Source organism: Engystomops pustulosus, chromosome 1 (genome assembly GCF_040894005.1).
Source record: "Engystomops pustulosus chromosome 1, aEngPut4.maternal, whole genome shotgun sequence".
In the NCBI taxonomy this organism is placed as follows: Eukaryota; Metazoa; Chordata; class Amphibia; order Anura; family Leptodactylidae; genus Engystomops; species Engystomops pustulosus.
This window is the reverse complement of record NC_092411.1, coordinates 69,665,019-69,679,567: the sequence shown is the minus strand read 5'-3', so window position 1 is coordinate 69,679,567 and position 14,549 is coordinate 69,665,019. Positions and strand designations below refer to the sequence as shown.

General features: G+C 38.3%; 1 protein-coding gene across 13 annotated transcripts in view; it reads left to right on the top strand.

Annotated features, from left to right (window-relative positions):
* The window catches only part of PITPNM2 (phosphatidylinositol transfer protein membrane associated 2), a 202,802-nt gene that overhangs the window by 130,110 nt on the left and 58,143 nt on the right, over positions 1-14,549 (top strand). For 12 of the 13 annotated variants that reach the window (XM_072144160.1, XM_072144181.1, XM_072144187.1 and 9 more), the window contains 5 exons: positions 595-828; positions 2,943-3,272; positions 5,996-6,091; positions 8,796-8,900; positions 13,444-13,511. In XM_072144160.1, the coding sequence (XP_072000261.1) occupies positions 595-828; positions 2,943-3,272; positions 5,996-6,091; positions 8,796-8,900; positions 13,444-13,511 (833 nt within the window). The remainder of the gene's footprint in view (positions 1-594; positions 829-2,942; positions 3,273-5,995; positions 6,092-8,795; positions 8,901-13,443; positions 13,512-14,549) is intronic. The other variant, XM_072144167.1, reaches the window with a different exon arrangement.

The following is a 14,549-nucleotide window of genomic DNA, read 5'->3' as shown; positions in this document are numbered from 1 at the left end:
AGCTGGACAGCTTGAATATGCTAATGACTCATTGGACATTTCACAGGTCATTTGCATACAGCTATAGGACCTCATTGCTTAGGTTTACAGGCATGTAGAGGGACAATGAAGGGATAGAGGCAATGCTCTCTAATGGCAGTTTATAAAAATATATTTAGTTTAGGGGGTTATTTTGCCTGATGGGTTCTCTTTAAGGCTGGGATGGAATCCTTGTGAGCTGCTCCAAAAGGTAGTAGTGAAAGGACAAGTAACACAGACCTGATGACAGGTGATGACTTTGTAACTGCTTTAGTTTTTTTCCTATTTTTTAATACTTTTGTTATTTCTTTCATGAATGGTTGCTTCTGAGTTTGGTATTGTGCTGTCATCTATAAGTTATAATATTAGTATATCGTCTTTTGTTTTAGGCTTTATATTTGCACACATGACATACAGCCATGAATTATTTTTGGCTGTGTGAATAAGTCTTTATTGTATTTATTTTCTTCTCCCCAATTTGCTTACTATGTATTGCAATTTGCAACACAAATGTTGTTTCCTTCAATTTCAGTTTTTCACTACATATTGTTGTCTACTATTTTGTTTTATATACAGATCCTATTGATATTGTTAAAGATCCAATACCACCACATGAATATAAACCCGAAGAGGACCCTAAAGTTTACAAATCTGTGAAGACTAAAAGAGGCCCACTGTCTGATGACTGGATTGAGGAGCATAGGAATAACCTTGGGAGATGCCCTATCATGTGTGCCTACAAGCTGTGTAAAGTGGAATTTCGTTACTGGGGCATGCAGTCTAAAATTGAGAGGTTCATCCATGACGTTGGTGAGTGTTTTTGGTGATTTATTTACGATAACAATAATGTAATTTGTAACCTTTCCTCCCACATGCAAGTGGATTCTGTTCCTAACTAGTACATGATACTGTCCAATAATTGATCATGAAAGATTAGAATATGTCATTTAAATTTGGTTAACATATGGATCACATAGTTGTATTTCAGACTACATAGAAGTCTCTGACATTCTTGATGAACTAGTGGAATTCTCAGGTGTGTCACACTTCCAGGGTGGAGATATTACTGTCTGTACATGCAAGCAGAACTGTTTTACAATGGTCTGGTGGTGACACCACGCTGTAATTCAAGGCTGAAAGACTTCACAGTTTCTACTAGTTGTAAGAGATGCTTCACTGCAGGCTCAAGAGTATCTGGTCTTCACTTCAACTGGCTGTTTCCTTTCTGCATTATTCTCTTATCTAACCCATCTTTGTATTGATGGGAGAATAAAATAATACAAAATGGGCAAAATTACATCAATCTATCACTTTATGATTGTAGCTACAGTGATAAATTCCTAACAGAGCAGCATGAGAATACACATGTCACTAGGAATTTGATTGTTACCTGACAGGTTCAAATATCCTATACTTTGTCAGCATTCTGAATTATTTCAGTACTGTAGTTTATGTAAGTTTCATTCATATTGCCTGGCTCCCTGCCAGGAGCAACCTCACCTCCCCTGCCTGCTCGATGCACATGAGCGGGAGTGGGGAGGGGTGTGAGACCTCAATGAGTGTGGAGGAGAGGAGACAGGCACACACAGCCTGCAGCTGCCTTCTCCCCTGGGACGTACCACAAGCTGCCTATGAAATGATTCAGAATGAGGACAAAGGCATTTTCATAAAATCAGCATAGCAAAGGTTATTGGAACCTGTCTGAATCTAAAAATGACATTTCTCGTGACCGGTTCACTTTAAAAGGCTTATATGTAAATGATAAAATATTTTTATAAGTATCATTCAAGCTGCGGACTTTGCCCTGGGAAGTTTATATCAATGTAGAGGAGACCCAGTTATTGTCTGTCAGCAGTTATAAACTAGTTGTAGGAAATTATTCTGCTCCTTGTATTTTGGAAACAGCTTTTCTGTTTAGGGATATGTGAATACACACCCAACCTAATTTATTTCATCTTTTGCTCAAGGAACATTGAGGGTTTTGTAGTGTTGGAAACTATTATTTATCACGTGCCAGTAAAGTTAACCATGCTACATTAGTGGATAAAATGGGGGAAAAAGCAAGCAAAGGGAGAATTCATAATTTCACACTCAGTCATTTCCATCATTGAATTTTTGATATTTGTAAAATGAAAGATTCCTTTTAAGGAGAGATTCCTATTTCTAATGGCAGATCCACAAGCTCATTTTGAACCTTTGAACTTTTTGGACAATAGTAAGTTTTCCCCTCCATTCCACCTTCATGCCAAGTGTACAGGACAGGGATGCCCCTTGGTTTGCAAATTAATTATAGCCTGTGCAAGGTTATGGCAGAATTGTACTCCAGGAGCTGGAGCCTCTTAGGGGGACAAATTACCCTAATAATCTCAAACTGCAGTTCTCTGCATTTAGTTACTCCACTGCTTCTCTCTGCTCTAAATGACTGTGGTATTCAAATGTTATCTTGGTACAGATTATACTCCGAACAGTCAGTGGGGGAGTGAGATGTTGAGCAGTTCAATGCTGATATCTCACAATCAAGTAATTTAAGGACAGGCCCCCATTGCTCCAAGTCAGACTACAATTCTGGAACATAAATCTATTTTTCACTGTCCTTCATCTCCAGGGCATCTAGTAACATGTGTTGTGTTGTATGGTCAGAACTATTGATATACTCTTTTTTTTTACTATATTGCTCAACTTTTTCCATGCAGCCAGGATTATTAATGTAAGGGGCCACAGCTCTGATAGTTTCTCCCCCTCTCAAATGCTGTCATTTGCAGTTGTCAGCTAGCTCCCTTATTGCACATGGTGTTACATGTCCTCTCCAGAAACCAGAAGGGAGAGGAGAGAGTCGATAGAGGGTAGAGAAGAAAGGTGATAACTACTTGTTAAAAATGGTAACACAGATGTGGTAACTGGCCTTATCTTTTTTTAATTAATAGGTCTACGGAAAGTTATGGTCAGAGCACATAGGCAAGCCTGGTGTTGGCAAGATGAATGGTGGGGATTAACCATTGAAGATATCAGGCAATTGGAGAAAGAAACTCAACTGATGTTGGCCCAGAAAATGGCCCAGTTTAGTTTAAGTGAAAATGAGACGGAACAGCATGGAGCCAAAGAATCCCCTGGTGAGAAGGATACAGAGACTAAGGTCATTACATCTATAGAGACAGTTGATGAACCAAGCGGCATGACTGAGTCACTGTCTGGAAGAGGACTAACCAAGCAGTGGTCCACTTCTTCTAGATCATCCAGATCATCAAAGAGAGGAGGTACGATGATCAGTTTTTCATAGCAATAATATTTTAAATAATTTTTTTTGTATGCAAACCTCAGTAAGAACTTTACCTGTTCTGAACGGTCTAAATGAAAAATGATATGACTTAAAATTTAGTGGCTTGAAAAAAACCCATTAAACTTAAAGTTATTTTACAACTTGTATATAATCTATGTATAAAGGTGCTATGCTGAATTTACCAATCCTTTGCCTCGTTTGTATTGGTGATCTTTTGGTTCCCTCCCGGTCTATTCTTTCAGCTCCAGCAATGAGATGACATATTGGGTCAACATTTGACCACTGCATTCAATCATTCAACTGTAGAATAATGTTTTGACACCACTGAGGTCACTGCTATGGTTAGTGATTTGCTGGGATGTTCATGTTTATTTGAACATTGTTGGAGCTAGATGGACTCTGCAAGGTACCAAGGAAGCGCTGACATGGGATCAGCAGGGGAATGTTAATAAAATGCTTTTGGGCAACCATGTGTTGGCAAGTTTTCAAGCTTCTACCTTGTGTGGCATTTGTAGAAACAGTGATATGGAGCACATTGCGCACCCATGGATGCCTTCTGTTCTTTTATTACCATGTTAACAATTTGTTTATTGCCCATCACCAGCCATGCAATTTTGAGTGTAATCCCTTTAAATCTCCAAGGCTTTTAACTTGTCACCAGCAGTAAGCAACAAATTGTTTACAAATGTCATGGAAAATAGTAACAGCCCCCACAGCCACACCTCAAGCACCATGTCCTCATCAGTAACTAGAGACATTTCTTATGACTCCGTTATTAACATTGTAGTTTGTAGTTGGGGACAAGATAGCCACATGACTGCCACTTCATTGCAGTTAAGATGAACTTTGATACATGAACGTTGTACAAAGCTGCAGAGAATCTTGGATTCTTTTCTATGCATGATTAATGGAAAATGGAGGAATAGAGAGCGTAGAATACTTTTCTGCATACCATGTAGAAATATGTGGTTTTCTACTTAGGGGGGAGGGGGGATGGGGTGTTTGCAAGTGGTTACAAATTTGTGTCAAAAGCAGATATTAACTCAATGTCCGATTACTCCAGAGGCAACATATTTTCATCATTTCTTTTTAAGTGCAAATTTTGTAATCTGTGACCCTATGTCCTAATAAGGTTGTTTTAAGCCAAGTAGTTAATAGACGACAGGGCCTTCACTCCTATTGCTCCATATATGACTCTTTGTACTCTGTAATGTAATATTATACATGCCACTTGATAAATAAATATTATTAAGTAGTTTTTAACATAAAAAACGGCATGACCCCCCCCCCCCCACATTGTAACATTGAAGCAGCTGTATATCTTCCTTATCTCATCCTAAGTTTAAGGGGTTGGCCACTAGTTTCAAACTTTAACAGGGTGAGTACAGGAGCCTAACAGATTCACCCATGATGTACTTGCCCTGTTAAAGTTTGAAACTAGTGTCCAACCCCTTAAACTTAAGGGACTCTGTACCTCCTGTGACATCCTGTGTCCTGCCAGATTCCGGCTGATGGAGGGGTCTGTGTATTCATTACTCTATGCACACCCCCTACATCATAACTGCTGACATGTCATTGGGGTGTGTGGATGCGCTTGACCTTTAACAAGGTAAGCATAACATAGGTAACCCTATTAGGACTTTATACTTACCTTGTTAACGTTTAATTGACCATCCATTTTAATACAGTGAAAATACAGGACCCATTGTTATTTTATTCACTTTGTTCACACATTGACCCCTTCATTATATCAGTTCTATCAATCATAAAGCATCCAAATCAACTGTGTGTACTCAGTAAATTGCATTTCTTTAAAGGCCTGACATGTATAAAACGGACCATTTGTGCTAAATTTTGTGGTACATGAACCTATGCAGAGTAGAACTCCAATTTACCTTGGACTGAACAGCCTACTTGTAGAGTCTAATTCAGCCGCTCGTGACTTGTATTGTACAGGCTGCATTTGAAAGGTGAATTATGATTCAGAATTGATATGCATGAGCGGAGAAGTAGAGCACATCACTTGCTCCCTGCTGCCTTTCTTCCAGAGAATAGATGGTAAGAATGCAGGCGCATAGCAGCATGAGGCTTATGTAGATAGCAAGGACAGCCCAAGAATAACTAGTTCACTGCTGGATTGTTTTAGTGCCATTTTACTATATGAGCCTCAACCAGGTAATGGGATTTCCATTTGTTGAAATTGGTACTTTGCTGTTGCATTATTTCTAGTAGCCATATATAGCTATTATGCAGTATGTGCGCAAAGAAAGAGATCTGATTAGGTATGTTCTGTAGGTTACACCTTACCCTTCTTGCTATATTTTACATAATACATATACAGTATGTTTTATTTATGAAGACTGTTTTGTACAAATATGCACATGTATCTGTCCACCACACAAATCATGGGGCCTAGTGTGTCATAAAGCCCTTGGGAACTGAGATGTAGGGCACATGGTTTAAATTAGGAGGCAGACCCTATAGTAAATTCAGCTATGCTTCTTTAGACTTAACAAATTTATACTGTGCGGAGATTCTGGAGTAAAGTATTAATTTTCATGGCCTGGCACGTAAAACTCAGCATAATAATTAGGCATATATTGTAAAATAGAATTGTTGTAATGATTATCAATAAATGAATGCTTGTTTATTTCATCCTGCATGTTATAACGATTCTGACACATTTTATGTCACTCACAGCTAGTCCATCGAGGCACAGTATATCAGAATGGAGGATGCAGAGCATAGCCAGGGACTCGGATGAAAGCTCAGATGATGAGTTTTTTGATGCTCATGGTAAGTGCTCAAGAATCTGATTCTGTATTTTGGTTCCTGTCCTTGGGTTACACTATATATTATTGATGTACTTGGTTGGTTCACATTGGAAAAGTGCCCAAAGAATTCTCCAGTGGAAAAAAGTTAAATAAAATTTTAGGGCTTCATTACAATTTCACATCTTAAATACAGTTTACCTTCATTTGGTTATGACAGGGATCACTTCTTTCAGCAAAGGAGAAAATGGGGGTCATTTACTAAGGGCCCGATTCGGGTTTTCCCGACGTGTTACCCGAATATTTCCGATTTGCGCCGATTTTCCCTGTATTGCCCCGGGATTTTGGCGCACGCGATCGGATTGTGGTGCATCGGCACCGGCATGCATGCGACGGAAATCAGGGGGCGTGGCCGAGCGAAAACCCGACGGATTCGGAAAAACCGCCGCATTTAAAAAAAGAAATGTGTCGCTTGGGATGCGCTCACCTTCACTTGGTCCGGGTCGGTGAACTCCAGTGCGTTCAGATGCTTTTCAGCACAGCAGCGCCACCTGGTGGACGGCGGAGGAACTACCTTGATGAATCCCGGCCGGACCAGAATCCAGCGCAGAGAACGCGCCGCTGGATCGTGAACGGACCGGGTAAGTAAATCTGCCCCAATGTGTCCCTTTGTGTCAAGAGAAAATCGCCTTTTGGCACTCATATTATTTCCAGAAATCCCCCCTAATATTTTAGGCAATTTTTAAAATTTGTCTCAACGGCAGCAATCAGCAACAACAACAAGGGAAATAAGTCGCCCTTTATTATGCTCTATTAACACCACTGTTTTTCATGATTGTGTGACATAGAAGCTGTGAAAAAAAACAGGAAAATATTTATGTCCAGAAGTGGACATCCCAGCAAATTGACCAGAAGGTCTGACCATGCATTGGGTAGAGTAATTGCTACATTAAAAACTCTACAGGCTTCAGTAAGCATGTTAAACAATTAAGCTTTAACAGTACATTAAAAAACTAAAAGATTGTTGTTTAGGGCTCTTTATTTACCTTTTCCTGAGAAATAGACTCCCTAAAGATCAATATCTAGTGAGATGCAGATGGGCGGTGTCTAAATAGTGCCACCAATTTCCAATTCCAGCTGTAATCTCTTATCAGTACTCCTTTCCTTATTCCTTGTCCCTAAGGCGATGCTGTGTATTGGCTCTGTGGGGTCAGTGTCTTGTTGGAAGAGCATATACCTTTGGCTCAATGCGAGGTCAAGAGTACTTTGGATCAAGTTTTCTTTCCACTTTCCCTCATTCCTGACCAGTCTCTCTGTTGCAACTTTCTAAGAAACAATCCTACAGCGTGGTACTGCCACCAGTGAGCTACCCTGAAGATAGTAGGTGATGCGCAGTGTTTGGTTTTCTCTAGAAATCACGCTTATAGAATGGAAGATATAAAGTTCAGTCTTAGTTTCATCATAAATGTGAATTTTACCCCAGTGCCACACAGGATCTTTGTAGCTCAAAACCGGTGATCATTGGGGTCTTGGTCACATTCTTTTTCTAAGGTCTTACTTCTCTGATTAGTTAGTTTTGGTGGGGTGGCCAGCTCCTGAAGGGGTTTTGGTTTTCCCAATTTCTTTAATTTAGGAATTATGGAGGCCACTTTGCCCACTTTTTGCCCACTTTGGTGGAGCAAAAATGTTGTACTCTTGTCCAGATCTATGCCTCTATAAAATCCAATGCGCTCTACAGGCAATTCTTCCATGTGGTTTAGTTTTAGCTGTAGTGAGACCTAATATAGACAGGTTGTGTATTTCCAAATAATGTCCAGTTAACTGAATTTACAATAAGTAGACTCCAATAACGGTGTATAAAAATGTCAAAGAAGTTTTTTTTAAATGTGAGAGCTAAATTTTGGGACATTTTATTTTCTCTTTTTAAACAAAATTTCCAGAAATTTCTCATCCACATTTTTATTATGGAATACTGAGTCTAAATCACCATAGGTTCCAACAAGACTTACCGAATGCATTGTATGTGTTGCTTTCACTTGTGATTTGCTTGCAAGGCACTGGTATATGTAGATACTTTTTATACTTCAGTGCTCTGTGCTTTTGATACTAGAACCTTGCATTTGATGTTTTCCAGGATTAGCAAAATCTTTCCTTTAGCAAGCGGTAAGCTTGTGGTTCAGTCCAGGGTTAATATCTAGCACCAATATATTATAACATTACCTAACATTCTTAGAGGCATAAAAGGGCATAGTAACTACTGGGGCCTGATATTTCAAACAAATTAATGCTTCAAAAAAAAATTGTTCAGTGTAGGATGACATTGTGTATTAAGTAAGGTAATTCATTATTACGAAATCTTTATCTTCTAAAGGGGTATTCCAATAAATGGGGAAAAATAAATAAAAAACACAGAGGCTTTTAAATGTTGGGTCAAACACTTACTGTAACATTGACCTAATGGGTGGGTTCTCTGCAATCATGACAAGTCCCTGGGATTTAAGCATTGAATCAGAAAGTGCAGATCAACAAGGCTCCATTCAGTTCCTGTAACATCACATAGTGTGATTGGTGACTATAGATTTATTTTCCCCGCTTTGTAAAGGGGCTAAGCACTAGGCTACAACTCTCTCTCTCTCTCTCTCTCTCTCTCTCTCTCTCTCTGATACATATATGAAGTTTGCACATGATTTAACTTTATTTTTGGATTTCTTTATTGTCCTTGTGTTTAGAAGATTTGTCAGATAATGAGGATGTTCTGCCTAAAGAAATCACAAAATGGAGCTCAAATGACTTCATGGACAAGATTGAAACAGCAGAGACAGACGAATTACAAGGTAAAGAAAGAATGAATGAATGGTTGAATTTCTTCTGAACTTTCAAGCCTAAATCCAAAATAATAGCTGTATTGAGTTTTGTAATTTTTTCTACATTTTGTAGATAAAATATTTGTTTAACCCCTTAAGGACGCAGCCATTTTACAGCTTAAGGCTCAGCCCGATTTTTTGGATTCTGACTTGCGTCGCTTTATATGGTTATAACTTTTGAACACTGTTACTTATCAAAACGATTCTGAGATTGTTTTTTCCCCACATGTTGTACTTCATTTTAGTGGTAAATTTTGGCTGATAAGTTTTGCGTTTATTTACAAAAAAAAGAAAATATGATGAATTTTCTGAAAAATTTGCCATTTTTGAAATTTGAAATCATTGCGTTTTCAGGCAGATAGATTTACCACCTAAATAAATAGCTGAATAACATTTCCCATATGTCTACTTTACATTTTCACCATTTTTGAAATGTCTGGATAATTTATTTTGATGTCACGCGGCTTACAAATCGAATAGCGCTTTTCCGGATTTTCAGAATTGACTATTTTGGGGATAAATACAGTTTTGAATGAAAATTTACATATTAACATCAAAACCCCCCATATAACCAACCCAATTTCAAATCTGCACCCCTCAAGCTATCAGAAACAGATTTTACGAAGAATGTTAACCCCTTGAGATCTTCATAGTAATTACATCAAAATGGAGGCGAAATTTAGAATAGTCAAATTGTGCCGGTTATACGTTCATTTAGCCCTAAAATTTACACATTTCCAAAAGATAAAAATACAAAACCCACCATACAATTTGTTCTACAATTTCTCCCGAGTGCAGCGACCCCCCACATGTGGCCGTGACTTGTGTTATGGGCACACAGTGAGGCGCAGAAGGGAAGGAGCACCCTGCAGCTGCCAGGATTTTACTTTCCTCATTGGCCTCTTTTGAAGGCTGTAAAATTTTCGCTTTTGCGCTATTAGGGTCATGTGACGGCATTTTTTTTGCGGGATGAGATGCTTTTTCCATTGTTACCATTTTGGGGTTGGTATCACCTATTGTTGAAAATTTAGGAACTTCTTTTTGAGGGCAGGAGTAGAAAAGCATCAATTCTCTACTGGTTTTTTTACTTTTTTTTTTGTGGTGTTCACCGTATAGACTAATAATCATATTATCTTCATTCTATGGGTCGATACGATAACGGGGATACCAGACACGAATATATTTTCTTGCGTTTTACTAAATTTGTAAAATAAAACCCTATTGTGGGGAAAAATCTATCATTTTTGTATTGCCATCTTCCAAGTGGCATAACTTTGTTACGTTTTTGGCTACAGAGCTGGTTGATGGCTTGTTTTTTGCGGGACATGTTGTACTTTGCACCAGTATCATTCTAGAGTACATATGTTTTTTTGATCACTTTTTATAGCATTTTTTGTGGGATTGAATAGGTAAAAATCATAATTTTTGGAGGGTTTATAACAGATTTCTTTTACGGCGTTCATCGTGCGGGTTCAATAATTATTTATTTTTATTCTACGGGTTGTTACGGACGCGGTGATACTATATATGTGGGGTTTGTGTTATGATTTAGACTTTTTTTTTTAGTTATATGTCTTTTTATATGTTTTGGGGCTTTTGGGCATTTTTGGTGATTTATTACTTTATTTTTTTATTGAATAATTTTTTTTTTTACTTTTTCACTTTTTCCACCATGGGAAATGAACAAGCAATCATCTGATTGCTTGTTCATAATAATACCCTGCAATAATTATGTATTGCAGGGCATTATCAGTGTCAGCCTATGCACTTGCATAGGGTGGCACTCTGCCAGTAAGATGACGTCACAGACGCCATCTTACCGGCAGTTCCTGCAGGTAACACTGGGGTCCAGATCGGACCCCAGTGTTACCATAGCAACGATCGGTGCCCCCCGAAAATGATTCGGGGGGGCCGATCGTGGGGGAAAGACCCCCCAGATGCAAGTTAGATGCCGCGGTCGCGATGACCGCGGCATTTAACGGGTTAATCACCCGCGATCAGAGACAACTCTGATCGCGGGTGTTACACTGGGGTGCCGGCTATCAGTCAGAGCCGGCACCCCGTGTTTCCCGATGCCGGTTCGGCTCAAATCTTGAGCTGAACCGGCATCTGCTCAGCGTCCGATATATCGGACGCTGAGCGTTAAGAGGTTAAGAGGTTAAAAGTCATATTCAAAAATAGGTTAGGGCCCCCATTTACATGCCCATATTCAGTGCCACTTTTCTGTACATGATAAAGTACAAATCTGAAGTGATTACATTATAACTGTATTTTTTCATTTCATACCATAGAATACATGAAGCAGAAATCTGTGCATTGTTCACCAGTTAAGACATTTTCTTCATAAAAAAATAAAGTAACCTACAACTGCATTTATAATTGCCTTGTTTTTAATACTAAAATCCATGAAAATCTGACCCCTATCATGTCCCATTGATGCTAGCCATTACATTTTCACGCATGTATGACATATAGTGTATCTGTTATAATAATCAGAATTCAATCCCTATATATGCCGACTAGCAGCACCTTTCAGCCCATTTCTACTGAATAAAACTTTACCTTTATTAAATTAAGGCTACATTCACACGAACGTATGGGGGATGTATATACTGCCGACATATATACCGCGTATATACGACCCCCATACATCGCAATGGCCTCACGGTGCCGCACACGTGCGGCACTCTACTGTTCCATAGCCCGTAGAAAGATAGGACATGTCCTATCTTTCGACGGAGTAAGGCGCCGGGGTTTTAGTTAAGCTATGGAGAGGGACGGGGCTGAGTGGCATTCTCCCCCTCCTCCTCTCCCCGGCGCCGATGTATGCGGCGGGCATATATCGTGTGAATGTAGCTTAAGAGTTAGTTCCTATTGGTCTAGTGCACTATATACAAAAGTGTTTTAAAATTACAGATCTCTGATAGCTCACTATTAATTTGTCTCTCTCAGACTTGCTCTGTCTGAAATTTCCTCTGTTATTACTCAATATATTGCCGGCCGAACTCAGCTCTAACCTCACTGTTGTAATAACCCAACAAACGGCACGTTTTAGTTAGAGCCCTATCACCCCTCACCCTGGCGAATGCCACAAATAGTGGTAAAACATTTCAATAGCTTCTTTAGTTTTGTTGGTTTTTTTAGAACATGAACTATTTATCATAACATTTCCTAAAAGTTACTCTACTAATTTACTTGTGGCTTGAGGTTATTCCAGAAACAAAAGCCAAAAACAATTGCAATTTGTACATGCACCCTCAGAATTAATCTTAATACCTTAATACATTTTTATTTACTCCAAAATAGTTCTATTGAAACTTTTGAGGGCAAAGAATAACAATCCATTGGCGCAGTAATTGCACATTATCTAAAGATAGTACCCATCAACGGGAGGATTTTAGAGTCTTTACTAGGACAGAATGAGTCATGGTTGTACTTGATACTGTGATAACTTATTTTCACACTTTGCTTCACTGAAGGTTTTTAGTGTAATGTGATTGTAGTGTTGAGATTACATAATAAGGTGAGAAAGGTGGGAGTGTTACAGCTGTTCATTACTATGCTCATTTTAAAGAAGTGGATGAGGTCAGGAAAAAAATCTAACATTGGAAATGACAACAAAAGCTGCTATTTTTTCAAGATGACGATATTATACAATAGTATTCATTATGAATATTAGGATATGCACAATAGTAATGAAAGAAAAAAAGTGGCAAAACATAAATACAGAATGAAAATGTTTTATTTGTGCTTATTTACTTTTTATTCTGAAATATTTAGCAAAATGGAGCTGCTGTAACACAACATCCCAGTTGCTGCACTTAAAAGGCTTGGTGTCTTGGGGAAACAATAGGGCAATACTTGTAACTTTGTCTTTCATGAATCACTGTGGGATTTCTTGCCGTTACCTATTGAAGCAGGTATTTGAGACAAAGTGGGTCCACAACAGCAGAGGAAGTTTTGACATGCATTGGGAAGGGGAAGTGCTCCTGCACAGTGTAACAACATGTGAAGCTTTAGCACGGAGGGGCTCTGCTAACAACCCCAAGAGCCCCTTATATATTGAAATAATTTAGGAATGAAAAAAAATGTTGATTTTAGAAGGGAGGAGGCCATGGATAACAATATAAGAAGATTACCAAAGTTACAGTGCCGGGATCTATTTGCAGTGAAACTTTGAAATAATATGGTATATACTCCATAAAGTATGGAAGACACTAAGCCTTTTATTATACACTGGGGTAAAGCAGTTCTTCAAAGGCTCAGCCCGTGGCTGTTTGGTTGTCCCACTACTTCACCCAAATCACCATAAGGCTCTAAATTATCTTGTTCCAGGACTACTGGATCGGTTGATTCCTGTGTCTTTATGATGCATCTTCATCATATATTCATGTTAAGTAAAATGAATAGGAATATTGGCATTTAATAAATTAGATATATTTATAAAACATGAGCAGGTAACTGTTTTTAATCATATTTAAAACTGTTTTACTTCCATTTTGTCCTCATATAGATGATTCCTACCATGAAACTGCAGAATACACGGTCAGCTCCAGTGTGGAGGGATTGAGTATAATGGAGGTAGGTGATCAATGATTGAATTATTTTTTGCAAGTGCTTTATATAAACTGGTGTGGCTTGTGCAGTTAAGGCCAAAACTGTAAATGGATCCACTATTATTAAGTGTTTTGGAGGTCTTCCTTTAGACATCCAATTTCAGATCAATCCATCCCTAATCAAAACTTCACCACTGTTTTTACAAACAAAAAAAAACTGTGTTTCTGTAGAAAGCTATATGATAAAAATCTTTAGGCACTGTCATGGAAAACTTTTGTAACCTTCAAGTGCATTTTATTTAAATTTATTAAATAAAAAAATGAATGTTAAACCAGAGAGTTTTATTGACAAAATATACAATTTCTCCTTATTGGCTTTGTAACCCACTGCATTAAATTTGTATTTGAGGAAACATTGTACATATACGCCACCCCGCCACTCATCTGGAAAACACAAGACAATAAAAACCATTTTAGCAATCGCATTAACTAGAAAGTAAATGACTTGTATCTGATTATACTGTAAAGCACTGTTACAATCAATGTACAGACAAATTAGAAAAGCAGAGCAGCCGCCCTATTACTTTTAAGATCATTGTGGAGGAGGAAAGGTTAAGGTAATCTATTTAGTCCATCAGATCTCAAACTTTATACATAACTTGCAGATATACAATAGAGCAGGAGTAGTGCACACATGTAGATTGGTTGGTAGTGCACAGAACATATGGTTGGTTATCCATAGTCTTGGCTAACATAAATATTTGTCACTTATCCCAAAGGTTGTATTACTTTCTCAAATAAATCATAGAATTCATCCTATCTTGTAAATCCAAACATACATAAAGAGTAACGGATACTTGCATTTCTCTGGCTCCGGTCCCTGGTGTGTAGTCCCTGATCCATTTGTTTACAGTCCTTACTTGACCAGAAGATTGTGTCTACAGCATCTAGTCATCAGCGGTCATCTGCGATAGTATGGTCACTTGGCTACGTATTTGACTAATATAGATTTATAGGAATAACTGATGTACAATATTTATAGCATGGAGAAATAATTAATGAG